A 26,018-nucleotide genomic window follows, 5' to 3' on the forward strand; every position below is an offset into this window, starting at 1 on the left:
CTTAAAAAATGAAATGGGTGTGTAGTATAGAAATTAAATTATTTCATAATAATTGCGCGCGCTTTCGCCACAAACTTTTATTCCTAAGCCTGTGTGCCTTTTATTTTGATGCAAGGGGTGCGCGGCGATTTACCCGGTAGTGAAAGGGTCTGCCAGTGGTATGTTTCCTTATTCACGACTGCCTGCGAATTGTAATCGTTTTTAAAAAAAATGTTTCGCAAAACAACACGAAGGAATATTAGAGAAAGGAAAGATGATTCCAGTGAAGATGAGAAGAAAGACGACGAAGACAACAGTGAAATGCAGTGCCTTCAGATTAAGCCAAAACCCCAAAACAGAGGAATAACATGCAGTTCGAAGGCGAGAAAATCTCCATCAAAATCGGACTCGAGTGAAGATGAGAAGGATGAAATTGATGTAAAAACTTCTCGCGTAGGCCCACCTGGCTCTGCTGCTGGAAAAGTATTCGGGAAGTCAAAGCAAAAAGTGTACAGCTTCGATGATGACAATGACGGTAAGTGTCAGTAGTCAAGCTAAAAAGATCCAGAGTCTTAAGATTTTTTCGGAATTTGAGGATTTGAATCATTCTTCACACGAAAAAATTTTAAGTCATGTGCATGTGGTAATGTTTTCATACAAGGTGTATGCTAAAGCAGTTTTGTGACACACTATTGAACATATCCTATCTATATGAGATACTTATTTACTTACTAAAATCTTGCATACTTTTTTTGCAGGTGCTGGTGCAGAGTCAGAATTCAAAGTCAGGAAAAACAAGGACAAATTGGTTGTATTTAATGCCCCCAAGAAAGAAGATTTGCCAGCCATCACTGACGGTAAACCTTACATCCAACACCTATTGTAGCCTTTAATACTATTTTGTTGTGAGAAGAACTGTCCATTCATGCTCTATTTCTCTTCTTATAACCCAGCTAAAGATGTTCCCCAGAGAAAGCAGGCCATGGCGGAGTCAGAAAGTGACACTATGCAGGATGAAAAGGACGAGAGTGATGACAGTGATGTCAGCTCTCTAACCAGGTCCTCACACTCCTCTCGCTCCTCTCGCTCCCCAGCCCCTGGTATGTGTGCTTCTGTCTGTTTAAAACAATAATATACCTGCGTTTATCTTCTATATTTCTTCTGTTCATCAGTTTGCTGCTCTCCAATGATATTGTCATTTTGTTACGACTCTACGACTGTCCTAATGTTGTGGTAGTGTACAGTAAGGGACGCATATCCTAGCTTAGAAATTCAGCGAATAACCTACCAAGACCTCAGGATGTGCCACTGAATGGGCTCATAGCTTGCTTCTAGCTCACATGGAGAAGCAATCTGTACTTGTCTAGCACCATGGGAGACGTAACTTTTGTCGTCATCTCTCTCCATTGTTTTTCCTCCCCAGCCACCTCCATCCCCAGTGCTCAGAGAATCCATGCTGCCAAAGCGGCCCGGAAACACGCAAGGGCCCCGAGGGACTACATCCCCCTGGATGGATATCGAGAGGGCACCCCTGGGACGGGAGAGGAAGAGGAAGAGGAAGATGACCGCGATGATCGTGTGGAGCAGGACAGTGACAACGAGCTTGATGACCATGAGCATCGTATCGACTTTGCACCCAAACCTCGGACACTTAAAGAGAGGATGGCGGAAGAAATGGGTGAGCAGATTTGGCGTTGTGCAAATTGGTTTAGGGGCGGTCCTGAGTTTAAAAAAAAAAAAACTGTGTGTGTGTGTGTGCGTGCGTGCGCGTGCGTGTGGTCGTGTTTGTGCGCGGTCGTGTTTGTGTTGGTGTGTTTGCCTCCATGTCAATTCTGAAAGCATTGGAATGGAACTATCTGACATCTGGTCTATCTGATTGACTATCTGGAACAATCTGATGGACTATCTTAAGTGTTGTAGAGGAAAAGCGCTTGCTAAATATAACATAATGTAATGGTGTGTGTTTAAGTACAGTTGTGTCTTGCGTTGATGGTCGTGTGTGGCTGACTAATCCACCCACCCCGCAGGGCACAGTGATAGCGAGGACTCCTCTATGGACAGTGACGAGGCTGAGGCACAGAGCCTGTGGGAGGCCCAACAAGTGGAGAAGGGTGTCAAAAGGCCACAGGTGTGCAGTGTTTCCCCCAGAAAATTGGTTAGTCAAGGTGGTGAGGCTTCGAGTCTGTCCCTGGGGGGCGGCGTGGCGGGGTGGGGGGGGTGGGCACTCGCGATGTCACGCGGGGGGAGGTGTTGGCAGTTGGGTTTGATGTCACACGCATGGCACGAATACTGTTTCGGGGGTTTGGGGGGGGGGGTTGAATAATAACAAAGCTGTGTAGAACTGGAAAATATGTATTTATTGACCTGCCATATCAAAACTATTTACAGAAGCTGAAAAGAAAAATGTAACAAAAAAGTGCAGTGCAGGTTGTTTACATTAACGAAAAAGAGAAACCAAATGGAGTGCAAAATTGACTGGCTACCTATGACTACCTATGGCACATTTTGCAAGTCTTGTCCTTGCAGGCCATCCTTCTCGGTTTTTTCAAAAAAGAGTTCCAGTGCCCTGTTGTAATTTAAACTTGCCCTACTGGTGGCCCATTTATGCTGGGTTGCTGCTGACGTCATAGTGCTGCCCCCTGGTGGTGATCTACCGCTGCTGGTGGACAACCTGGGCTTGGAGCCATTGAAACCCATTCAAAACTTCATTTTTTCGATCTGACACAGAATATTTTTAATTATACCTAAAGACACACCATTGGACTTGTTTAAAAGCTGAGAACCTCAGCTTTCCATAACTGAAAGCGGTATTTTCCTAGCATCTACCAATCCGAAGGTAGCCCACTTTAAGTGCGGAATTACTTTTCTAAAGATAGCGTTTTGTTTCCTTGGAAACGGACGCGGTTTATGTGTTACGCATACGCTATTTGACTCGGTTTTGCACTATTATGGATGAATTTCTAATCTTGACATTCTAATGGACAATCTATGCGAATTTCATAATGTGTTTTTATGTGATATGGGAGTAAATGTGTTTACATCCCGTCTGGGATTTGTTAAACTAGCTGGCCCGCTAGTTAGCTAGCAAGTGCTAGGTCTCTACACTACATCATGTCAAAAGTGGAAAGATTTGCCGACACTCAAGGCTGTGGATATAATGAACTGGTTCTGTGAATGTTCTCAGAATGTTTTGCTTTGACAAATTGCTGATATTATAGCATTACATCCAAATCCTGGTGTTTCTTTGTTTATGCTTGGGCCATTGAGACAGATCGATTCTAATATCTATTACCAGAGAGAGTTTATTTTCTGCTATTACTTACTTGCTAGCTAACTAGCGAACTAGCTAACAAATCCCAGATGGACGTACTGTACTGTTAACACATTTTTACTCCCATGTTACATAAAAACGCATTTTGAAACTCGCACAGATTGTCCATTAGAATGTCAAGATTAGAAATTCATCCATAATAATGCAAACCCGAGTCAAATAGCGTATGCGTAACACATAAACCGCGTCCGTTTCCAAGGAAACAAAACGCTATCTTTAGAAAAGTAATTCTGCACTTAAAGTAGGCTACCTTCGGATTGGTAGATGCTAGGAAAATACCGTTTTCAGGTATGGAAAGCTGAGGTTCTCAGCTTTTAAACAAGACCCATGGTGTGTCTTAAGGTCTAATTAAAAATATTCTGTCGAACATCGAACAAATGTACTTTTGAATGGGTTTCAATGGCTCCAAGCCAGGGTTGTCCACCATTTCAAATTCGCGCGCTCCAGTGAAGGGGCATTCTGACGTAACTGCAACCCAAGAAATTAAAATTGTTTCAAAATATGGCCTCGAGGATGGACACACATGGCGTAGTAATAAATCCGACCACTAGGTGTCACCATTTAGTCCAACCGATGTTGTCCTAGTGCCTGCGCTTGAACATGCATTACAACTTCTTTTTTTTTACAAGTTTTTTTTTTTTTTTTTTTTTTTGCCCTCGGGCGCTTTTTTTTTTTTTTTAGGGAACGTAGCCAAGGCGGGGGTGGGGTTTAGTCAAGGCGGCCGCCTTGATAAGAAAGCGCTGGGGGAAAGCCTGGGTGTGTGTTGTTTGTGTATGTGCTGCACTGGGGTGCATTTCTCGGAAGCGTAGTTGTTAGCAGTTAGCAACTTGGGTAGTTGCCAGTGAGAAATTGCATTGCAACCAACTACACTTTGGAGAAATTCACCCCTGTAATGTGTGTAACTTCAGACTTTTCTAGGGGTCAATTACTTAGTGAGCCATTGGATAATTGAGTATGCCATACTTAATTTAACAGTACATGAATCTAACACATAACTATTGATTTTGTATGTTTAATTTATTTAACAAGGGTAACAGAAGTAATTAAGGCACAATTGTTTTTTGTTCACATATTTATTATGGAATGATTTCATTTTGTAGCCTGTTTATAGATTAAATGTCACTGCTATTTGTGTATTATTGTGGAGCTTGATTAAGAAGAATATTCATTGAAGTGAAATCATAATATCTGCCTGAAAAATTGCAGTTGGGCTTCTCCCCCTCCCCTACAAAAAACCCCCCACAAAGCCCTGGTGTGTTAGTGCATGAGAGGGTGGAAGAGAGTGAGAGAGAACATGAATGTAAGTACAGTATAGCATGTGGTACGAAGAGACATGTGACAGCAGGACAGAAATGTTCAGATGTTTTCTTTTGTCATGCCCCTTTTAGAGACATTGCTTATAAAAAGCCCAACTTATAAAAAGCCCAATGCATGCAAACACACCAGGATGAGTGTTTTTTTATCTGATGAATAGAAGGGTACATTACATCTCAATCCATTCCTGATTCCTGCTGTCACATCTCTGTTTCAGCTAAGTAGAAATGAGTGTGTGGTTCTCAGTGACCTGCTCGAGAATATATTGCAGGTACGTACGAAACACTAGTTTAGGGCTGTTTTGTATAGATGTAAAAAAAAAGAATTGCAAAAGAAAATGGCATTGGATTAGCAATTACTCTTCACTCATCTTGTCATCTATCACGCTCAATTGAATCTGTCTCTCTCTGTCTATCTACCTCTGAATGTCCAGATCTCCAGCTCAAAGCAGTCAGAGAAGAGGAGAAAGAGGATGCGGATTCCCGAGTCACTTCCTGCGGTCAGTTACAGCATCATCAAGAAGAGGATCACTGGAAAGTATGAACAACCTCTATTTTTTCTTACAACTTTGCCATCTTTTGGTAGAAGGCACAGACACAGTCATCATCACACACATCAACAGTGGCCTCGTTTACATGAGACATTTAATTCAGAATGAACTCATTTAATTCTAAAAATAAAATATAATAAAAAATAATAAAACTTAATTCTGCTTTAAAAACATAACGAACACAATTCAGAAAATTCGGAATTAAATGAAAATGCAATGCAAACTCGACAGAAGTATTTAATGCGGAATGATTTTCGGATTTAAAAACATCATGTATACGTGGCCATTATGTTAACGATGTATCAATGGAGTGTTACTGAACGCACATGATTGCAAGGCAAGGCAAGGCAAGGCAATTTTATTTGTATAGCACATTTTATACATACCTGTAAATGCAATTCAATGTGCTGTAAAGAAAATTAAGATGAAAAAGAATATAAAATAAAATAACATGACATAAAATTAAAGTAAAAGCTCAATATATGGCAGATGAAAATAGAATAAAAAGAAATGAAGATAAAAGCAAGAAATAAGGGAAATAAATATATTTGATAAAAATATCAAAAACATTTTGATCTCTAAGAGAAGGCATCAGAGAAAAGCTTTGTCTTAAGTCATTCTGCTTGTACCGCAGGCTGGAGTCGTTGAGGGGGGTGCATCGTGCCCACGAGGCGGACCTGAGGAGGCTCCAGTTTGACGTGGATGAAGCCAAGAGCTCCCTGGAGAACATGGAGAAGACGGCTGCTGAGGAGCAGCTCAAGTTCTACCGGAATATGCGCGTCTATGCCGACAACCTTGTTGAATGCTTAACTGAGAAGGTATTACGGTAGAGTTAAAGGAAAACAAAACACATACACCTCTACGTTCTGTGCGATGGACTAAGGCAGTCATTCTCAAACTGTTGGCCAGGGTCCATTGGTGGGCCTTGAAAATAGTCCAAGTAGGCCTTGAAATCAACCTAAAAATCAAAATAATATTCGTCTCTGTGTTATGGTTGATTATTTATTTGTGCTGTATAGTTTATTGGGCCAAAGGTGGCCCTTGACCATTTGTGAAAATGTCAAGTGGGCCCCAAGTTGGAATAGGTTGGGAAACCCTGAACTAAGGAATATACAGGAGTATACTAAAAAAATAAATAAAATAAAGTCTGGTGTGGAGGGCTTTTTTTCTTAAACTGCAGAAAACATTTCTTTGTTCATAACGATTTTTTTTCCCTAATTTCTCATGTTGTTGTACTTCTCCTTTGTGTTGTGTCCTTTGCTAGACGGTGCTTATAAACTCAGTGGAGATGGACATGCACTCTCTGTACATTGACCAGGCGGAGGCGCTGTTGACACGCAGGCGGGAGCAGGTGCGGGGGGAGTCCACTCGTCTTCAGCAACTTACATGTGAGTGCAAATGACATGATGCCTCGCTCTCGCCGTTCACTAACCCTTTAGAATTTATTTGTTATTTCTATAGATGGTGTACTAACCATGATATGTACTACTAGACACAATGTGTTTTTCCAGCAACAATATAGGTAGGCTTTATCCAAAATGTGTACTACCAATATCCACATTTCCAATTTAGTAGTAATCTTCATGGTACAGTGGTGGTATAGCCCATCGTAACAATACAATAATGACAAATGTAGAACGTGTTCAACAGTACAATAATGGTAGTCCACAGTAACTGTGAAAGATTAACTAATGTACTACGTACAAGATAATGGAAATATATAAATATATACAAATATTTTTGTACATGAAGTATTGTTTTATTGAGTACATTGTCAATGCTTCTTTGCAAACCCCTCTTCCACGTATACCTTCACCCTTTTTTTTACAACTTTTAAACTTATTCTTTGTTCTAAATAGACATTTAAATACACACAGAACTAAATACTCACTGCTGAGTGAGATGCTTCTCGTTGTAGTCTAAAAATATATAATATTAATTTTGTTCCGTCCATCTTAACCATGATCCTGTTACTCTTCTGTAGTTAACGTGGGTAATCAGGCCAGTGAAGAGTCTACAGGAGCTTTGAACGGGAGTCAGAACAGGTATGGACTTGAACGTGATTAATACAGTATGTCATAAATATGCTTCAGGATCTGTATGTCATAAATATGCTTCAGGATCTGTATGTCATAAATATGCTTCAGGATCTGTATGTCATAAATATGCTTCAGCACTTAAACTCATTTAAAGTGGACAGTGGTCTCTGCTTTTCTTTAGCTATTACGTTTGAATTGCAGCAATTAACGATGCTTTCTTAATCGCTTCACTAATAAAAGAGGCTGCTTGCCTCGTTGAAATTATGTAACAAAACATTTTGTTGTACCTCTTGTTTTTCATTTGTACAGAACTTGCACTTAGGTCCAGTCACTTTTATTTTGTTCATGCTTAAACACCACGACCCAAAGATGTTTTTACACTGTACAGTGCAAAGGAAAGTGCTTCATGGTTTACAAAAGATGTTCTTATGTTCTCCATCAACTTAACATTTCAAGTGAGGCGATTGAGAAAGCGCTGGAGTTGGGAGGCCCACCTGAGGATGAGAACGCAGACCCAGAGCAGGAGGCAGAGCTGCAGCAGAAGAGAGGCAAGTGGATGGAGTATGACCACTTAAGCAGGACATGCATATTAAAATACTTATGGGTAACACTTTATTTTAATGGTTCACTATTATAGTGTAATAACCAGGGTAGCAGTATTTAATACCATGTAATACCAGTGTAACACCATGTTTTTTTTAACTTACATCTAGGATAAGGGTTAGGGTTAGTACATAGTATTACACTGGTATTACATGGCATTAAATACTGTTACCCTGGTTATTACACTGTACCATGTGGTAGATCCACTGTAATGGTGAACCATTAAAATTAATTGTTACCTGTTTTACCATTTGTAATCCCAGTGCTCTGGCACACAAAATGGAAGGTGTTGGGGAGAAAATGCCCCCCTATGATGGTGTGTTGGCTATATGTCAATTCTGTAGAGCTTCATATCATTATTGATGTATTACTACTGTCTTTCCAGTGGATATCCTGGAGAAGGCGAAGGACATTTTCTCTGACGTTCAAGCAGACTTCTCAGACATCAGTAAAATCTTGTCAAGGTTTGATGAGTGGAGACGTTCCTTCGCTGATTCCTATAACAACGCGTATATTGGCCTGTGCCTGCCCAAACTGCTGGGGCCCATCGTCAGGCAGCAGCTGATTGGCTGGAACCCCCTTCAGGTGTGCTTTGTTGTTGTTGTTATGCCATGCGGCTATATGCTGTTATACTTTCAAGGAGTAAGAGGTTTTTTTCAAGCTCGTTTAGTGGTTCAAAAAAGACGTCATCTTTGGGCGTCAGGTTCAATCCTCACCTACCATTCAAACTTGGTCTGTTTTTTTGTTGTTGTTAAAGTATCCCTTTAATGATACCATTGCCAACTTTCACAGCATTGTTGCAGAGCAATGTTATCATGTTTGCACTTTGGCACCCGTTTTAAGGTGTCCTGAGGCTGTTTTTTTACATATATTTATTTTGCTTAAGTTTTTAATTAAAATCATGACATTTGTTTCCAGTCAGATGGTGAGGACTTCGAGGCCCTGCCTTGGTATTCCGCAGTGGAAAAGTTTTGTCATGGCCAAGGACACGAGCAGTCGGACAATGCTGATGAGAAGACTATTCCTGCCATCATAGAAAAGACCATCTTGCCAAAAGTTCAAGGTCTGTGTAGCATCGCTTTTAAAATGGTAAAATACTGTGTGGATGCAGACTACTCTTACATGTTTTTTTTTTCCAAATTTGTACAATTACTATGTGTGTTGAACACAAAGTATTGAAATTATTCTAATTCCAGAACAGCTGAATAATGCCTCTTCTCCACTGCCGCTTTCCTGGTAGGCCTACAGCTCAACACAGTACGACTCGGCCGCCACTTTTTGCTTTTCGAATATGCACGACTCAGCTCAATTGTTGGGCAAAAAGTGGCGGCCGAGTCGCGCTGTGTCAAACTGTAGGCCAACCAGAAAAACAGCAGTGGAAAGGGGGCAATAAGTCAGATACCATCATACATGGTGTGCATTTTCTGCCCTTGGTCAACATTTAAATCCCATTGGTTCTGGTCTCCCTTCCCCAGGCTTTGTGGAGCTGGTGTGGGATCCTCTCTCCCTCAGCCACACCCAGAGTCTCACAGTGCTCTGCAAGAGACTGCAGGATGACTACTCTATCTTCAGTAGGGATCAGAGCAAGCCTGTCAAAGTAAGATTTTTTTCACTTTTTAAAGGGATGAACGTGTTTCACCACTGAGGGATAATGATTTAGGGAAGGCAAGACTGTTTTCCTCGTGTGAGGAGAGCCAAATGTTATGCAACTGTTTGTATACATAAAGCTTGAGCTTCATTTTAGAAAGTCAGAGAGTAAATGAGTGTGGAAGATACAGTAGCTTGTCAAGATGCACAACATTGCCTTTTTTTGTTACGGACCAACAGAAGAGCGTCTAGGTTTGTAAGATGACCCTGATGAAGGCGTAAGCCGAAACGTTGGTCTTATTAAATGTAACTGCATGAAGTTCTGAGTGTGCGACGACCATTCTTTTTCAAGTTGAGTCTAATTGTCTGCCGTACGCACCTCAAACGGTGTGCGTTTACTGAACCCCACAGAAGAGCGTCTAGGTTTTTATAAAACGCAGTTCAAATGTGTGAAATGTAGCTCCGTCTTCTCCAACAGGCCTTTTTGGCATCCGTCACCTCACGCCTGAGAAGTGCTGTTGATGAAGATGTCTTCATCCCTCTTCTTCCAAAAAAGTGAGTGTTTTCTTTTTTTAAAATTCACAAGTACTACTATCGCTGAAGATGCACATTAGCAATATTTTTTGTTTATTTCACATCTTTGTTTGATTTTCTGTCTCATTACGAAAGGTATTTGGATGACCAATCTTCACCACAGTGCAAATTCCACGCCCAACAGTTCTGGTCAGCTGTCAAGGTAAGGCCAAACTCCTTGTCCCTCAAGATTCACAATACAATGCACATTCATAATGTTACATTGTTGCCCTATCTGCCCTACTTCATGTGGGCACATTTGGCATTTCAGAGTTCCCCGCTTCAACCGCAACAGACTTAAACATGTTTTTTCATACATCAATCGATTCTTTTGTTAAATCAGTCGTAAGACTGCATAGTGTTATCACTTCATGTTGGTAAGACCTTTAAGTTTTGTGGGTTGTATGTAATGTATATATGCATGTATATATAAGCCTGTGTCCTCTGTTTTTTGTCAGTAGAGCAATAGTCTTGTGATGTGATGTTATGTGTGTGTCCTGTCTTAAACGAGTGTTTCTCAGGGAAGCAAAATGAATTTCAGTGAAAACTGACAATAAAGTCTAATTGTATCGTATGGTATTTCTTGTTGCAGCTACTGGGCAACATGTCCCTGTGGGATGAGCTGCTCCCCGAGCACGCCCTGAAAGAGCTGATGCTGGACAAGCTACTGAATCGCTACCTCATGATGACCCTGCTCAACGAGGCCAATGTTGAACTCTCAGTCAACAAAAGCAAAAAAGTATGGGCGTCCTTCCTCCATATATGTGTCTGTCTGTCTGTCTGTCTGTCTGTCTGTCTGTCTGTCTGTCTGTCTGTCTGTCTGTCTGTCTGTCTGTCTGTCTGTCTGTCTGTCTGTCTGTCTGTCCGTCCATCAGTCTTTGTTGGTTGACCAACATATGTAGGCCTATGTAAAAAAAAAAATGTGTGTAACATGGAATTTATGTTAAAAAAGTCTATGTAACATGCATGCACAACATGTATGGAAAGGTATGCATACACAATGGTGTATTCAACATACAGTATTTACTTTATCATATAGTATAAAGAGTCACCTTCCAACTGTTGAAAGTTGTTTGCTGATACCCAATCTTATCCACTAGGTGGCAGCATGCTTCCCTAAGTCCTGGTTCGAGCAGTTGGACGCCAGGACTTCTCTGCCGCAGCTGAAGAACTTCTGCAGCCATCTCCTGCAGACTGGACATCTGGTTTGCAAAGACACCGCTAACCCTGATCGCACGAGGTAACATCAGACATGATGTGATAAATGGTTGTAGATGACATTTTCTTAGTATTAAGCATGTACCTACAGTATAGTCTTTTAGGCCGGGCCGCTGACAGCTCTGACCAGGCTCAGGACAAAGTCATCTGAAAGGGTCCCAAACCGATATATACAATGTAATGAGGACCCAATTTACCCTTTCCCTGGGCCCAGGCCAGCTGACCTCTTTGTCCGCCTGTGTCAACTTCCCTGCTTTTAGGAACTGTTTATTCGTAAAGAAACATTTCACCAATATCCCCATTACCTGTACATCACAAAATGGCTATGGCTAAAGAATGGACTGCTTAATATTGGTTTAATAGCTATATAATAGCTTTATAACATTTCTTTATTTGATCTTAAATGAACTTAAATTAACCCTCATGGTGGGTCATGTCTAAATGCATTTGATTATGTTGCCTCCTGGTATTTTTTTTCCTTTGAAACAAATCTACATATTCTTTTTCAGGGACATTTTGAAGACCCTATTCTCGATCATGGCGGACATCAAAGCATGGGATGACCTGACGACAATAGCAGAAAAATATCACCATACAGACCTAATGAATCAATTGTTTTAACGGGTGAACATTTTTTACTTTTGTATATGGCAGAAGAACAAAGGATTTAAATAAACAGTATGTTTTGTAGAAATTGTTCTTTTTCTGTATATTTTATCAGAGCCACTTTCTTTGAAAATTGCATCAAAAGTATGAATGTCTTTGGTCAACTATTAAAAGTTGTCACATCTGAGCAGTGTTTTATGAAGACCTGGATAATCGCATTCAAATAGAAGTATGGGTACCCTACCAGTTATAAGAAACACCTCGTTGGTGCAGCTTGGACACATCCTCAGTGATGAGCCCAAGTTCACTAACCTGGTTCTCACGCAGATGGACGAAGTGTAACGAAGATGCACGAAGCACTAGGGGTCTCGCGAGAGCCAGGCTACAGGCTCACCCTCATCATCAGACACCCTCACCTGGGCGACCCAGCCGGGGCTGATCAGACCACGACTTGTGTCCAACCAGAGCACTAAACCATGTCTTGCCAAGTAGTTGAAAGATTGTACCCACGCATCAAGAAACAAGGTTTGAAAACATAAACAGGATTGGCTACTGCTTTTATTACAATGGCTATAAAGAAATGGTTGGTCTCTGGTGTTTCCAATGGTATGCCTATACATTCTTTTCAGCACTTTACAACCAGATGGACGAAAAATCATGTAGGCTATTAAGGATGGTGCCTAGGCCTACATAGCAAGCACACACCTTGTTGGTTGTATACTGTATAAAGACAAAGAGGAGAAAAATATGAAAACTAGGAGAAAACTGTTGGCCAGGGTCTATTTTGGTAGCCTGATTATCATCGACTTTCAAATCTCTTCGAGACTTGGTCTGACCAAGAGCATAACAATTAACATTTCCCAAATGGCTTCCCTTGGTTTGCTTTAAATGTTTGCTTCCCAACAAAGTAGGAGGAGTTCCCGTATTTGCGGGAACTCACAAAAGTACTTGCATTGACTCTTGACCTGACTGGTAGCAACGCTGAAGCTGTTGCGCCACTAGGAGGGCACGGCCTGGCTACTATTTTGGTAATCAGTAGCCATTTGGCAGATTGAAAATGTAGGCCTTATTGGAATAAAAATGTGCAATTAAGTTCAGAAATGTAGGCTAGTGGAGTGGATTAAGTGAAAGTAAAAAAGATAAAATAAAAAACCCTCAATTTATGTCTTCCAAAATTTACGCTCGATAGGTACAGTGGGAAACATCTTTTTAGTTCTACTGCCTACTGTGCAACACTGCATAGCCTATCTGAGTAGCTTTAGGACCGTGGCGCGCCTCAGAGCACTCTGATTGAGCCCTCATGCGACACTTCTTTCATGATGCTGAAGCTTAGGGCGTGATGTGAGTAGTACACTTCTTACAGCTCCTTAACACTTTTTTAAGTTGTACATTCAGCGACTGAGATGACTTCGTTCACGCGGTCATTGATGGCCCGCTATATTGTACTGGAAATAATCACAGCCGCTGTGTCTCGAAGTTCCACGCATCCAGGTAATTGAGCTTCACCATAACGCAACTGTTTTGGCATACTGTTTGATAAAAACTTTGCTGCCTCTAAACTTTATTTGATGATGGGTAATGCTACACGGGAAGAAGATGTGCCCATCCCGTGCACATCTGACTGCCACCAAGAAAACAGTTCAAAGCGCCTGAAAGAGGTAGAAGTAGGCTAAGTTGTAGCCTATTATTATCTCAATCTCAAGGTTGTTTGGTGAGGAATATGCAAATGCAAGAGGAAACACGTGTTCGTAGGAAATTGACTGAAACAATCCCCTCTTTTGTACAGTAGGGCCGACTTTTTGTCGTTGGTACTTTAAAGTTTATGGTAACCATCCTACAACATACGCGGGAAGAGCGTGAAGTGAATACTGAAGCGCAATGAGATTTTGAGCAGTTTGTTGACAGGCTGCGAATCTGAAATCAACTGTAAATGAGACCCCATGGGATCTCTCTCTCTCTCTCTCTCTCTCTCTCTCTCTCTCTCTCTCTCTCTCTCTCTCTCTCTGTCTCTCTCTCTCTCTCTCTCTCTCTCTCACTCACTCACTCACTCACTCACTCACTCACTCACTCACTCACTCACTCACTCACTCACACACTCACACACACACACTCTCTCTCTCTCTCTCTCACACACACACACACACACACACACACACACACACACACACACACACACACACACGCGCACACACACACACCACCTGCCAGGAGACATCTATTTTTGAAGACATTTTGTTAAATGGTCCTTTTGAATGGTTGTGGCCTACTTCATTGTTCCATCTGTACCTTGGAGTTGTGTGTAAAATGACTTAAGAGTGGATGGAGTGCTTTCCTCGAAACCCTTATTTATCCACCTTGGTGATTCTGACTGTAATGTCTGGGAATCTGCTTTGCACACCTGATACGCCACCAGAGGTTTATTCATCATCTGTCTCACAGTATTCTTTTAGAACATTCTGGTTTAGGGTTTTACAAAAAAAGGCGAAAGCTTCAGAGGGAAACAATATTTATATTCATTCATCAATGTTCAATCAATCAACCAATGGTTATGCCTTGACTAATTGCATTGTGCATGCCTGTAGGCTACTTGCTTTTAGGCCTATACCCATGTGTGCTGGCAGTGTGAGGCACGATCTCCACATCAAACGAGGTCAGAGAAAAATGTATGGATGGACAAGTTGTACAATGTAAACAGTGTTTGCTTCTGTGATGTGGGAACAGAACCTGTCCCTTGTGAATTTGTTACCATCTTGCAATAAATGGAACAAATCCCAGGTCATGGTTTTTGTGTGTGCGTGAGGCCGGCCATCCTATTTTTTGCCAAATGCAACATGTCCTTGTTGTTTCCAGAGAATGAACAGCATCGCATCTTGGCTTTAGTTTTCTTTATTGGTGCGATATATTCATGGCGTGTGATGTTATTGAAATATGAGTGTGCTGTTGTCACCGAGTCAACATTGTGTTGTACCCCAGCCATGCCTGATCAGGGCACCACCATGATGTCCTTTGTCACCAAGCAACAGCTAGGAAGGCATTCTCCTCTTTCATCTCCCCTCTCCTTGTCCCAGGACTGGACTGGCTATCTGGCAGAGCGTGCATTTCCCAGTGGGCCCTGCACCCTCGTGGGCCCCTATTTTCATTTTCGTGGGTAATTTCTGCACCGCTAATTATGAGGGGCCCCTTTAGGCCAAATGTGCCCGTGCCCTATTTCTCCCCCAGTTCAGCCCTGCCCTATTGAGTGGAGAAACTCATTGTCAGATCACATCGCTCAGGAATTCTTGTGAATCAAGAAAAAGTCATGAGCAGCAACAATAACCCTGCTGTAGGCTAGATCTACTTGCATCACAGTGAACAGCAAAGTATCGTACCGCGCCATCCGATCTGTACAAACCATTTGTTTTGCCAGCCATTCTCCTAGTCTGTATAACGCAGGGGTGGGGAACCTATGTCTCGTGGGCTCTTTCCAGCCTTTGAGGCCGTTTTATCCGGCCCCCGATGTCATTTTAATGTTATGCAGCTTCACATGAAAGATGACATATTTTGTAAAGGAATCTTAGAAAATACATTTGCTATACAATTAAGCTATATTCAGGGGGCCTAGAGAAGGTGGGTCTGTTTTAAAGGTGTCTGCCTTCAATATAAGCCTATGTGCACAGGGAAATCCTGGTTTGTGTTCATAGTATGGCCCTTGAAGGACTTTTACGGCCCTTGGAGGAATTTGAAGTGGCCCGGGCCCCCCGAATGAAAAAGGTTCCCCACTCCTGGGAGTAAGCAGTCCGGATTAAAAGTGGGCATGAAATGTTATCAAAGTGCACCCGGACCTGAAAACAAAAAAAAAAGACAAAAGAGAGCAAAAGACGGGGGAAAGAATGAGATCTGTGATGGTGAGACAGGCAGACAACAGGGGGGTATTAAGACGTGTGTGTGTGTGCGTGTGTGTGTGCGTGCGTGCGTGTGTTTGTGTGTGTGTGTGTGAGAGAGAGAGAGAGACAGTGGTGAGTGGAGATTGGCCTGTTTTGTGGCGCTGTAGCGTGAGAAAGTGATGGCAGTGCTCAGCAGGTTATGGCTGCCTGACTTTTCTAGTCCAGGCAGGGGAATGCCTCCCACCCCACTCTGAATCCCTCACACCATCCCCACATAGCATGTATGCACATACAACAATACATCTTTTAAAATAAGTACAAAGTAATCTTGAATGTTCCACTTGTCTATTTGATATCTGAAGTCTGCTTATGCAATAAACCAGTAGATAAAAGGTGAGTTTGTTGAGTTGGAAATTCACAAGTAGTGGAACATGGTGCACACATCAGTCCTCTCTTTTTTTTTGCTTTTCACTTCTATTCCATTCCTTTCATCTTTTCTCATTCTCTCTCTCTCTCTCTCTCTCTCTCTCTCTCTCTCTCTCTCTCTCTCTCTCTCTCTCTCTCTCTCTCGCACACGCACACGCACACGCACACGCACACGCACAAACATGCATCTCCCTCTGGCTGGTTTAGTGTGGGCAGTCTGGCTGTCCCCCAGGTGATGCTATCCAGGCAGTAAACTTGCCCATTTAGAGTGATGGACGGCTGGGCCTGTGGGGTAGCTGGACGGCAGCCCACCCTGCTGGAGCTCTGATGCTGTAGACTGTTGACACACCTCTCTGTGCCCCCCATCTTAACCAAACGAAGGCCAGGCCAGACCTCTTGGACAGACGTGTCAGCTTCCCCACGTTTGATGCGTCTAAAGTGGGGATATCCTGCAAACGTGTCCTTTTATCAGGAGTCCACCTTACACGTTTCACAGCAATTGATAGGTTGACCTGGCCTGGTTTATCTCGACTCAGCGTCTTCAAGAAAAGGCTGATCAGCTCCAGTGGTCTGACTCTGGGCTGCTTCAGAGCCATCAGGCATTGGTTCTTTGAATGTTTGAATGTGTGAATGTTATTTGTCAGGAATATATTTTTTAATATAACTAAGTATTTTCTCACTGATTCAAATACCAGGTGAAATTGAAAAGCATGTTTTTTTAAATCAAGTAGACTTAGTACAGACACAGTGCTTAATTAAATATTCATTAAGCTATACACATATGAAACATTACCATATTATTCAAAATAACACAAATTTGCAATAGTGGCAATTAATGGCATCTTTTCCTTAGCATGTCAAGCACTTAGTTACCATTTATGTCACACACAATACCAAGTCCTTGAACTGGGTTCATTTATTTTAAAGGAATACTCTGTAACTTTTTAAAATCTCTTGATCCCATCAACAAGTCAGACGATGCTTAACTGAGATGGACACTCGTTTCTGTTGTCTTGTTTCTTGTTAACTGTTTAATCCTGCTTAAAGTTGTTACGGTAACACTTCTTGACGCCGGTGTCATACATATGACATAACAGTGTCATAAAATTGTCATAATGCAGTCATGCATGTGTCATTATGTCATTATCAAAAACACATTATGACTTTGTCATTAAGTGAAATTCGGTTATGATACAGACAGGCCTAACAATGTCAACTTTTCATGACCATAAAATGTTTATGACATTGACATTATGTTTAGGACTTGTTCATGACTGTGTCGTGACACTGTTTTGACACTATTATGACACTGTTATGTCATACGTATGACACCTGCGTCAAGTAAAGTGTAACTGTTGTTACTATCTCTTCTCAGTCTCTTTTCAAAAAGGTTGATGTACTGTAACAGACTCCTAGATACACTGCTGCCATGAGATCATCCCTACCTCATTCCCTCAATAACGTCATATGAACCTTTCTCCCCTGACCTGTAATGGTTTTTAGGAGATCTATCCAGCGCTGTGAGGAACCACACAGCGCAGGCCTGTGATGAGGAGCTTCTCTTTGTACGCTGCCCTCCGCACTCCACCATTGGTATCCAGGCCGCCCTCTATGGCCGCCAGGCCTCCCTCCCTCTCCAGTGTGTCCACAGTAACCACTCCCTCAGGACTCACCTGCCCATCCACACAGAACACTTCCACTGCAGCATGCAGTCAGCCCTACAGGTGATGCTCAGGACAGCATTAATACATATAAGTCTGGATATTGTACCAATGCATATTGGTTGGGAACATTCCAATTATGGGAGTTATTTTTCATGTAATTTAATGTTTATTTAGCAGGGACAGTGCACAACATACAATTGAGCCAGATAATAGCCACAAGGCTAATTTTCATCTGTAGTCCCTGGATAGGAATTGGTGTTAAGCTAAAAAATGGGATTAAAATGCATAATAATACAAACCTATGACAGCAAATCAAATAATGGGTGCACTATGTGCAAATATAGGACTATAGTATATTACATGGCCAACTTGGCATACACAATTGAAAGAATGAATTAAAGAAACAAAAAACAAGATACAACAAGCTATTTTTGTAGGATGACAATAAATAAAAAAACAATACTGATTACTATACTGCCCTACAATATCAGAACGCAGTATCTTGAAAATGGTCGAAAATGGGTTTAAACCGGAAATTGGCTTTAAAATACCTTCTTTTTCTTGTGTTAAATTTTTTTGGCCCAACTTGGTCCCGTTTCGGAAAAAAACGCAAAAAACTGATTATACTGCGCTTTTTGGTTTTAGGAGGTTACGTCGTACTAGCCAAGAACGCAGTATAATGCGAATTATACTGCACTTCTCCATTGACACCGTGGTTTTGGTGTAGACAGTAATACCACAACAGAGCGCAGTATAATGATTTTTCAGCTAAAAAGTAATGAGAATGTTGTTTTTTTTTTGCTTTTTTCTTGTGTGCATACATTTTCACCATAAAAAAGTATTATATGGAAGTGTCATCACCACTTTACCTCCAACACAGTCGCGTGGACAGAAAGGAAACTTTAAAGCCTTTTTTCTCAGTTTGGCATTTTGAATTATACTGCGTTCTGAAATTGTAGGGCAGTATAGGCTGCAATAAAAGCTTTAAATTGTAGCGTATTGGCTCAACTACATTCTGACTTTCCGTATGTTATAGATTGCATGGCGGCATGAGAGGTATGTATAGAGATGGCGTGAGGGGAATAACAGCACAACAATGGCAGCAGGAGCCATGTTTAAATTGATAAAAATGGCCGATTGAATCCTGAGCTGGTTTAAAAAAAACTGATGCATGCCCTGCCGTGGCCTAACGGTAGGGCACTCGTCTACTACGCGGCCGACTCGGGTTCGATTCCGGACCGGGCCCTTTGCCAACCCCTCCCCGTTTCTCTCTCCCAACTCACTTCCTGTCTCTCCTCCACTGTCCTGTCAAAAATAAAGAAAAAAAACTGATGCAGATAGTTCAAAGAGAGATCTATGGCGATGTGCATACCATCACTACTGTACATCAGCGCTACATTTAAGCAAAATTAAACATTGAATAGGCCGAACACTCAAATGGTATTCACTCACAATATTCTGAAACTTATAGTTGAACTTTTTCCACAAGACACATGTAGAATATGATTTACTCAGTACATTTTACTGCAAAGACAAGCTGAGCTCGCAGTGTGCGCTGAGATACTCTTCATTGCTGGAGTCGATCTCCAGCGCTTTCTCAAAGCACTTTAAAGCCTGGCGCCTCTCTCCTGTTGCCTTATGGACAAAACCCAAAATACCAAAGGCCTCTGCATCTTGGCAGTCTCTGGCCAGACGTTTCTCTGCCATTTTCTTCAAGCTAAAGGCACTCTGTTTCCCCTCATATGTTGCCGGTCCAAGTGTCAAGCTGTCTCTGTAGTGCTTGATGGCCAGCGTTTCACACTTCTTGCGGTGCTGCTGAAACTGACCGTAGTAATGGTGGATGACCTGCAAGTTCTCATGGTTCTCCCTGGCAGTGTCGAACGTGGCCTGAAACAACTCCTCAGCCCGGGCGATGTCACCGCTCTCCCCGTAGTGCAGTGCTAGGTCGGTCATGGCAGAAATGAAGTTCGCCTTAAGGGTTGTGGCCAGCTCCAGGTGATAAATGACCTGCCGGATGAGCTGCGAGATCTCACGACCTTTGCCCCTGCCACCTGCAATGGCAAACAAGTCTGTCTTCTTCCTCTTGTAGCACAGTGCAATCTGATGGTGAAGAAAGGCAGAGTTCTGGGTGCACTCCATGGCCCTTTCGAGCAAAGCGATGGACTGATCCACTGAACCACTGTGGCGGAAATATTTGCCCACGTAACGCATTACGTGTGTGTTGCTTGGGTCCATCTTGAGAGCATCCTCTATTAACTCCTCGCCCTCCTTGTACTGCTCTAGAACATTCAGCCTCAGGCCTAACAAAACCCTTAGCACTGCATCCTGTGGGTTTATCTCTATGGCTCTTCGTAGTTGCTTTACCGTCTCTGAGTCTTCAACTCCTGCCGTCTCGTATTCTGTGCGGTAAAGAGCGACAGCATAGCCAGCATTCCATTCGCTGCTGTCTGGCTCCAGCTCCAACGCTCTTTTGAAGCTCTCCCTCGCTCTGTCATGGTGCTTGTGGGCAAACTTTAGAAAGGTCCAGCCTTTCTCACCATAGACCTCCGGGTGAAGGACAGCTGGAGACTCTGTAGGGAACTTCTGCATAATATCAGCAAGCTTCTCCAAGTAGCTCTCACACTGAGGGTATTCTCCACGATGGTAATGGAGCCAGGCGTAGTCGCCGTACGTGACAATGAGAAATTGCTCACAGTCCTCGCCATGATGTTCTCTTGCAAGCTCCTCTGATTGGACGAGGTTTGCAATGGCATGATCTGAAGACCCTTGCAGGTATTTTACATAGGCTAGAAAACAGTGGGATCGAGCTGCTCCTTCTTTCTTGCCCAGGTCCATCTCAATTTGATCCTCCAGCCTTGTCTGAAGATCTGACAGGTCTACGTTTTCTTTGCTCAGAGCCCAAGTGAAATGACACTCCAGCTTTAGAAGCTTCGTTATCAAAGCTCTGTCGTGAGAAGGACTGAAAAAGAGAAAACATGAATATAAATTTTTCGAGGGATACAGCATACACACAGGATCAAAATGAATGCATGGAAATACCTGGCAATGCTCTAGCATGACGTATGGTCATGGTTGTCTAATGGAAATTGAAAACCCTTGCCCATTAGTGGCGTCTGATTTTTATTATTATTATTATTTTTTGTTTTTTAGTAGGTTCTTTCCAATATATGCTGCCCATTCACACATTTCATCTTTTCTTCGCATTGTAGTTTAATAACAGCAATAGACTTCCAGGACAATAAATATTCCCTAAAAAGTTTTGTAGGCCTGTTGCATTATAAAACATAGGCCTATAACAACAGTATTTGCTGTTGATTTTCCTTGACACATTTTCTTAACAAATGAAAATGCACACCCTGTCTGAAACAGACTTATAAAATGTGTGGCACTGACTTGCCCAATTTATTCATTACGTCAATATCCATCATTTATTCCATTTAGTCAAACTTAAGCAATTCAGAAAGTTTGTGCATTCAGTAGCCAAGATTGCAGAACAATAGCATTGATATTCCCTGGAGACTGAGTTCATTTACCATGGTATCGAGGGCTGTAACGATACACTCAACCCACTATTCAGTTCGTATCACGATTTCTGACCTACGGTTCGATACACCTCACGATTTCTGAAATGTATCTCCATTGAAGTTTGGAAACACTATCACATCAAATCATAAGGCTGTTTTCTGGACAAATGGGTAATAAAACTTTGACAGGGTGTATCACGATACTGCCTCCTTGTATCACGATACAGTATCGTGACTCTGTGTATCACGATTTCTCGGTTCGATACAATATCGTTACAGCCCTAATGGTATCAGAATGCTTATTCACTAGATGCCAGGTAATACAACAAAGGTGAAGCATCCATCAAAATTACTACTTTAATAACTTTCTGGTTACTAGTCTATCAATAAGACCAATTACTGAATATTTCAGACGACGTCGACAGTTGGATTAGGTGTCACCTGATGTCATGATAGACAGAGAGAGTATCAAGCAGGTACAGATAACCCCACATTGTGCTAATGAAAACGTGCTATATAACTAATAATAGAATATTGTCACTCACTTCATAATGTCAAAGCAATCCGTCTCGTTATTTTATTCGTGGCTGGCAGAGTCTACAATAGGTAATCCTTCCTGTCCCTCTAGGCTCTAGGATGAAACAAAATCGAAACTGACGCAAGCGTCTCTCTGTCTCTCTCTCAAGTAGTGATTCTGAAAAATTGAAACATACCAAGGTCCCTGATGTAGGCTACATAATAACTTTAGTATAAGATGCTACTCTTTCATTGAGTTCATTTTGAGTAAGTTTATTTTATTTTTCAAGTCAAATTCAAGTCATTTTCCCCAGAAAAAGCATGGACTTACCCTAAATCACACATAACAAACCTAAAATGTGGATTCTGGCTAATAGGCCTACTCCCCCAGGAAAGCAAACCTAATCTATATAGCGTCAGACACACTACTAATCTCTTAGTAGGCAGGCTATCATGAAACTGTCAAGCAATGATTATTTAGCGTGATGTGTATTTGTCTCTCTCTCTCTCTCTCTCTCTCTCTCTCTCTCTCTCTCTCTCTCTCTCCCCCCCCCTCTCTATTTTTCTCTCTATTCGCTAGGCCTTCTTTAAGGTTTTTTTATGCATGAGGAAATTACACTATGACCTAGGTTTTCATTGTTATCAACTCTTGTAACAGTTTTGTTTGCTCTGCTTTTAAAAAAAATGGATAAGCATCATAAAAGTGAAATACGTTCAAGTTCACAATGGGAAAACCAGTGTGTCACTTTTGAAAATCTTTTACAAACAGCACTGTAGAAGACAGAATTGAAACAGGGCTGTCTATCTAATTCGGAAGATTAAAACTGTGACAAATCCAAGTGTCCATGATGTGAAAAGCATGAGTGTTGTTGATGTGTGAGAGAGCAGCTTTGCCCCAGCCCTGGGTAGGGCTGGACTGGGGGAGAAATAGGGCCCGGGCACTTTTGGCTTAAAGGGGCTGCTCATAATTAGCGGAGCAGAACTGACTCACCAGTGAGCCCTGCACTCTTTTACATTTCTGAAAATAGGGGCCCACGAGGGTGCAGGGCCCACCGGGAAATGCCCACTATGCCAGTCCAGCCCTGCTGGGGCTGCCAGCACTCATTAGGATGTCTTGAGAAGGAGCAGATTTATTTAAATGCTGTCTTTGCCCATTCAGACCAGCAGCATTCCTGGGGGCTGTTTCCTGCATGTCGTTTGAATGGCAAGTAGGTGGGAGAGGGACTTGGGTGGCCATGGCCTGTATGCCATTATGAGCGAGCGGACACTATAGTGTTCATTTGATGCCATTTTTTATATCGTAATACCCCTAGGTCATTTAATATGTTAAGACATTGCCCCTGTGTTATACATGTACTGTCATTAGAATGGCTATAATCAAGTCATAATGTATTACTAAACACTCTGTGTAATGTGGTAGAGTAGTGGTGTAGTGCTACGGTAGTTAAGTTAATGTTTGCAAGCAGAATTTTGGTCACAACCTCTACACAAACAAAATTCTGTGCACCCCCTGGAATCTCTGGCACACCCCCAGGGGGTGCCCGTGCCCCAGGTTAAGACATTGGACATGAGAATAACAGTGATGACGGGACATTAGCGTGACAGTGTTGACGGGACATTGCTCGTCTCCCAGTTCCATTTTCTTGTCACAGGTTCTTCCTCACTCCCGACCTTAACATTACCACCCCATTCCTTGTCTTCTTGTCCTCCCCCCCTCTCTCTCACTCACTCTCTCTCTAACTCTCTCACTGTCTTTTCCCACACACTGTCTCGTCTGTCTCTTTATCCACTTCACCCCTTTCTGTCTCCTCCCTCGCTCCCCCCCTTCCTGCTTCTCTGTCTGTCCCCCAGGCAGTTCTGGTTGAGTGCCAGGGCAGGAGGAGTTGTCATCTGCCAGTCAGCAGTCGTGTTGTTGGGTCAGACCCTTGTCCCAACCACAGCAAATACCTCATCGTGTGGTACAAATGCAGATCAAGTAAGACCACTAGTCTACCACCATCTCTCTCTCTCTCTCTCTCTCTCTCTCTCTCTCTCTCTCTCTCTCTTTCTCTCTCTCTCTCTCTCTCTCCTCTCTCTCTCTCTCTCTCTCTCTCTCTCTCTCTCTCTCTCTGTCTCTCTCTCTCTCTTTCCTCCCTTAAACACTTTCATACATGTACTTTCTCTTCTGTCCTCCCTGCTCCATCCTGAACTTGTATAACTTGTAATCCCTCTTCTTCTTGCATTTGTTGCTCTCTGTACACATTTACACTGCTCTCATTTGCAATTTGAGCCTTTTCAGTTGAGCACACTGTCTGCAATTGTTGGGCTTGGGCACAATCCCTGGAACAAAAACATGACATAAAAAAAAGGTTTGCACAATCCTTTGGATTTTTTTCTTCTTTATGTCCTTTTTTTCTTTTTATTCATTCATTGGCATGGTGACGTTTCCATTGACTTGAATTGACTGACTGGTGTTTTGACTTGAAAATAGAAAAAAATAAGCTTGTTGAAACCTGTGGGACCATCAGTTGTGCCATGTTGACGTCAGGTGAATAGATTTATTTTTGTTAGGCACATAATTCTATATTATGTGTTCATGCACAGTTTCGATGCCCTGCGCGAAAATCTACAATGTACGACAAATCGCCACAAAAATAAGCAGAATGCATTTAAGGAGAAGGTGTCTCCAAACATTTGGCCTAGTATACTGTATGCTATCCCGGGTCATCTCTGACCTTCTCTCTACTCCAACCCTCCTCTATCATATACCCTTTCAGGAGCTTTGTGTGTGTGATGATGGGTGCAGGTGACTACCGCAGCAGAGTGTTGTGTAAGGGCGAGGGGGTGAGGCTGAGTTGCCAGCGGGGTGCGTTGATCTCCGTCTCCTCTGCCAAGTTTGAGAGCTCACCACCATCACGCGGCTCACACCGCTGCCAGGACCTGCCGTCACCTCATACACCACCGCCGCCCACCCAGCTGGGACATGCTGAAGGTACAGTAAGAACCTGACCTCCCAACCCTCTCCAGCCCCCAACACCCTCCACCCTCCCCATCTCCTGTGATCTGTTGCCCAAATGCTTGAAAACAAATGGGAAATTCAGGCAGTCATGAAAAAAAAGATACAGTATTAGCAGGCAGAACCTGAGTCCTGTCTTGATGATGAATTGCGCCCTTGTGTGAAAGAAGTGGAGAGGAAAGCATATGGACCTGGTGAAGCTTTGGGTTGGGGTTGGAGTGGATTTAAGTGCGGGCCAGGTGAGCCAGCTAAGATCTCTGTCTCGACATTATTTTGTTCAGTCATGAGTTGATGTGAGGTGCAGATGCTAACTCATCCCCAGAGACAAGTGCATGTGGACATTCTGGAGATGTAGATTGCAAGGGGAAGGCAGACTCTTTTTTCTATTATGTTAACCATTGTTGATGTGTGTGTGTGTGTGTGTGTGTGTGTGTGTGTGTGTGTGTGTGTGTGTGTGTGTGTGTGTGTGTGTGTGTGTGTGTGTGTGTGTGTGTGTGTGTGTGTGTGTGTGTGTGTGTGTGTGTGTGTGTGTGAAAGCTGTGAAAAATCACATGTTGCAAGGGGAAATAGACTGTTTCCTCCTGGATTAACAAGCTTTGTTACATTAGACATGTATTCATAACATGTATCATGAATATAATATATAACCATTGCTTTATGTAAGCAGCTATATTTTCACCCCTACACCTATACATCCTAGAACACTGAATGTGTTTTGTGGGTTTTTTTTGTCTTGTCAGAATGTCGTCCGGAAAGCACTCTACAAGCTGTGACCGCTCGTTGCCATGGTCGAGGGAGTTGTTCCTTCCTGGTTACAAGCCATGATTTTGGAGAAGCTTGTTTCCCAGCGGGGTTCCACAACCGTCTTAGCATCATCTACACCTGTGGTGAGGTCAATATTTTGGTCATCTAAACGTTTGGCCACTAGATGGTAGTAATTGGTCATTTTTCCACTGCCATAGACCACTGAAACTCTTACACAGTGTATGTATATATCTTTGTATGTTCTGGGCGCCTGGATAAGCAAACATGTTGTATAGACAGGTTTGTGATGTGTGAAAAAATATATAGATATTAAGGGGCCTCACATTTCCATGCCCATCATCACACAGGCTTAACATTTACAAAGTATAAAGAGCATGAAATACAACACTCTTGTTCACCCTGACAGACAGCAGATTAGGTATTCTTGCTCAAACTCAAACAAATGGTTTCTGTGGAGCCTCACCA

At 42.4% G+C, this 26,018-nt stretch overlaps 2 protein-coding genes across 4 annotated transcripts; one reads left to right on the forward strand and one right to left on the reverse strand.

Moving 5' to 3' along the window:
* The first annotated feature begins 134 nt into the window (after window positions 1–134).
* gcfc2 (GC-rich sequence DNA-binding factor 2) lies at window positions 135–11,987 on the forward strand. Of its 3 annotated transcripts, none has more exons than XM_063184286.1 (19): window positions 135–514; window positions 738–836; window positions 933–1,079; window positions 1,403–1,657; window positions 2,007–2,107; window positions 4,842–4,895; window positions 5,058–5,161; window positions 5,809–5,992; window positions 6,439–6,562; window positions 7,159–7,219; window positions 7,670–7,761; window positions 8,202–8,401; window positions 8,735–8,879; window positions 9,292–9,413; window positions 9,882–9,958; window positions 10,073–10,139; window positions 10,569–10,715; window positions 11,077–11,216; window positions 11,704–11,987. In XM_063184286.1, exons 1-19 carry the CDS (start codon window positions 211–213, stop codon window positions 11,813–11,815), a joined length of 2,535 nt encoding a protein of 844 aa, XP_063040356.1. In that variant the 5' UTR covers window positions 135–210; the 3' UTR covers window positions 11,816–11,987. The 3 variants fall into 3 exon arrangements, with proteins under 3 accessions (XP_063040356.1, XP_063040357.1, XP_063040358.1); XM_063184287.1 differs by having other exon boundaries at window positions 750–836; XM_063184288.1 differs by lacking the exon at window positions 4,842–4,895.
* A 7,287-nt stretch (window positions 11,988–19,274) lies between these two features.
* Window positions 19,275–23,745, reverse strand: LOC134469866 (interferon-induced protein with tetratricopeptide repeats 5-like). Its single transcript, XM_063223894.1, has 2 exons — window positions 23,741–23,745; window positions 19,275–20,712 (listed from the first exon to the last, which is right to left on the reverse strand). Exons 1-2 carry the CDS (start codon window positions 23,743–23,745, stop codon window positions 19,275–19,277), a joined length of 1,443 nt encoding a protein of 480 aa, XP_063079964.1.
* Between the last annotated feature and the right edge of the window lie 2,273 nt (window positions 23,746–26,018).

This window comes from Engraulis encrasicolus, chromosome 19, assembly GCF_034702125.1.
Source record: "Engraulis encrasicolus isolate BLACKSEA-1 chromosome 19, IST_EnEncr_1.0, whole genome shotgun sequence".
NCBI lineage: Eukaryota > Metazoa > Chordata > Actinopteri > Clupeiformes > Engraulidae > Engraulis > Engraulis encrasicolus.

Excerpts from the sequence above, each read along its gene's own strand:
- gcfc2 (XM_063184286.1), top strand. The coding sequence starts at position 211 with ATGTTTCGCAAAACAACACGAAGGAATATTAGAGAAAGGAAAGATGAT. Across the intron at positions 515-737 it reads CTTCGATGATGACAATGACG|GTGCTGGTGCAGAGTCAGAA; the intron begins GTAAGTGTCAGT and ends CTTTTTTTGCAG. Across the intron at positions 9,414-9,881 it reads ATCAGAGCAAGCCTGTCAAA|GCCTTTTTGGCATCCGTCAC; the intron begins GTAAGATTTTTT and ends CTTCTCCAACAG.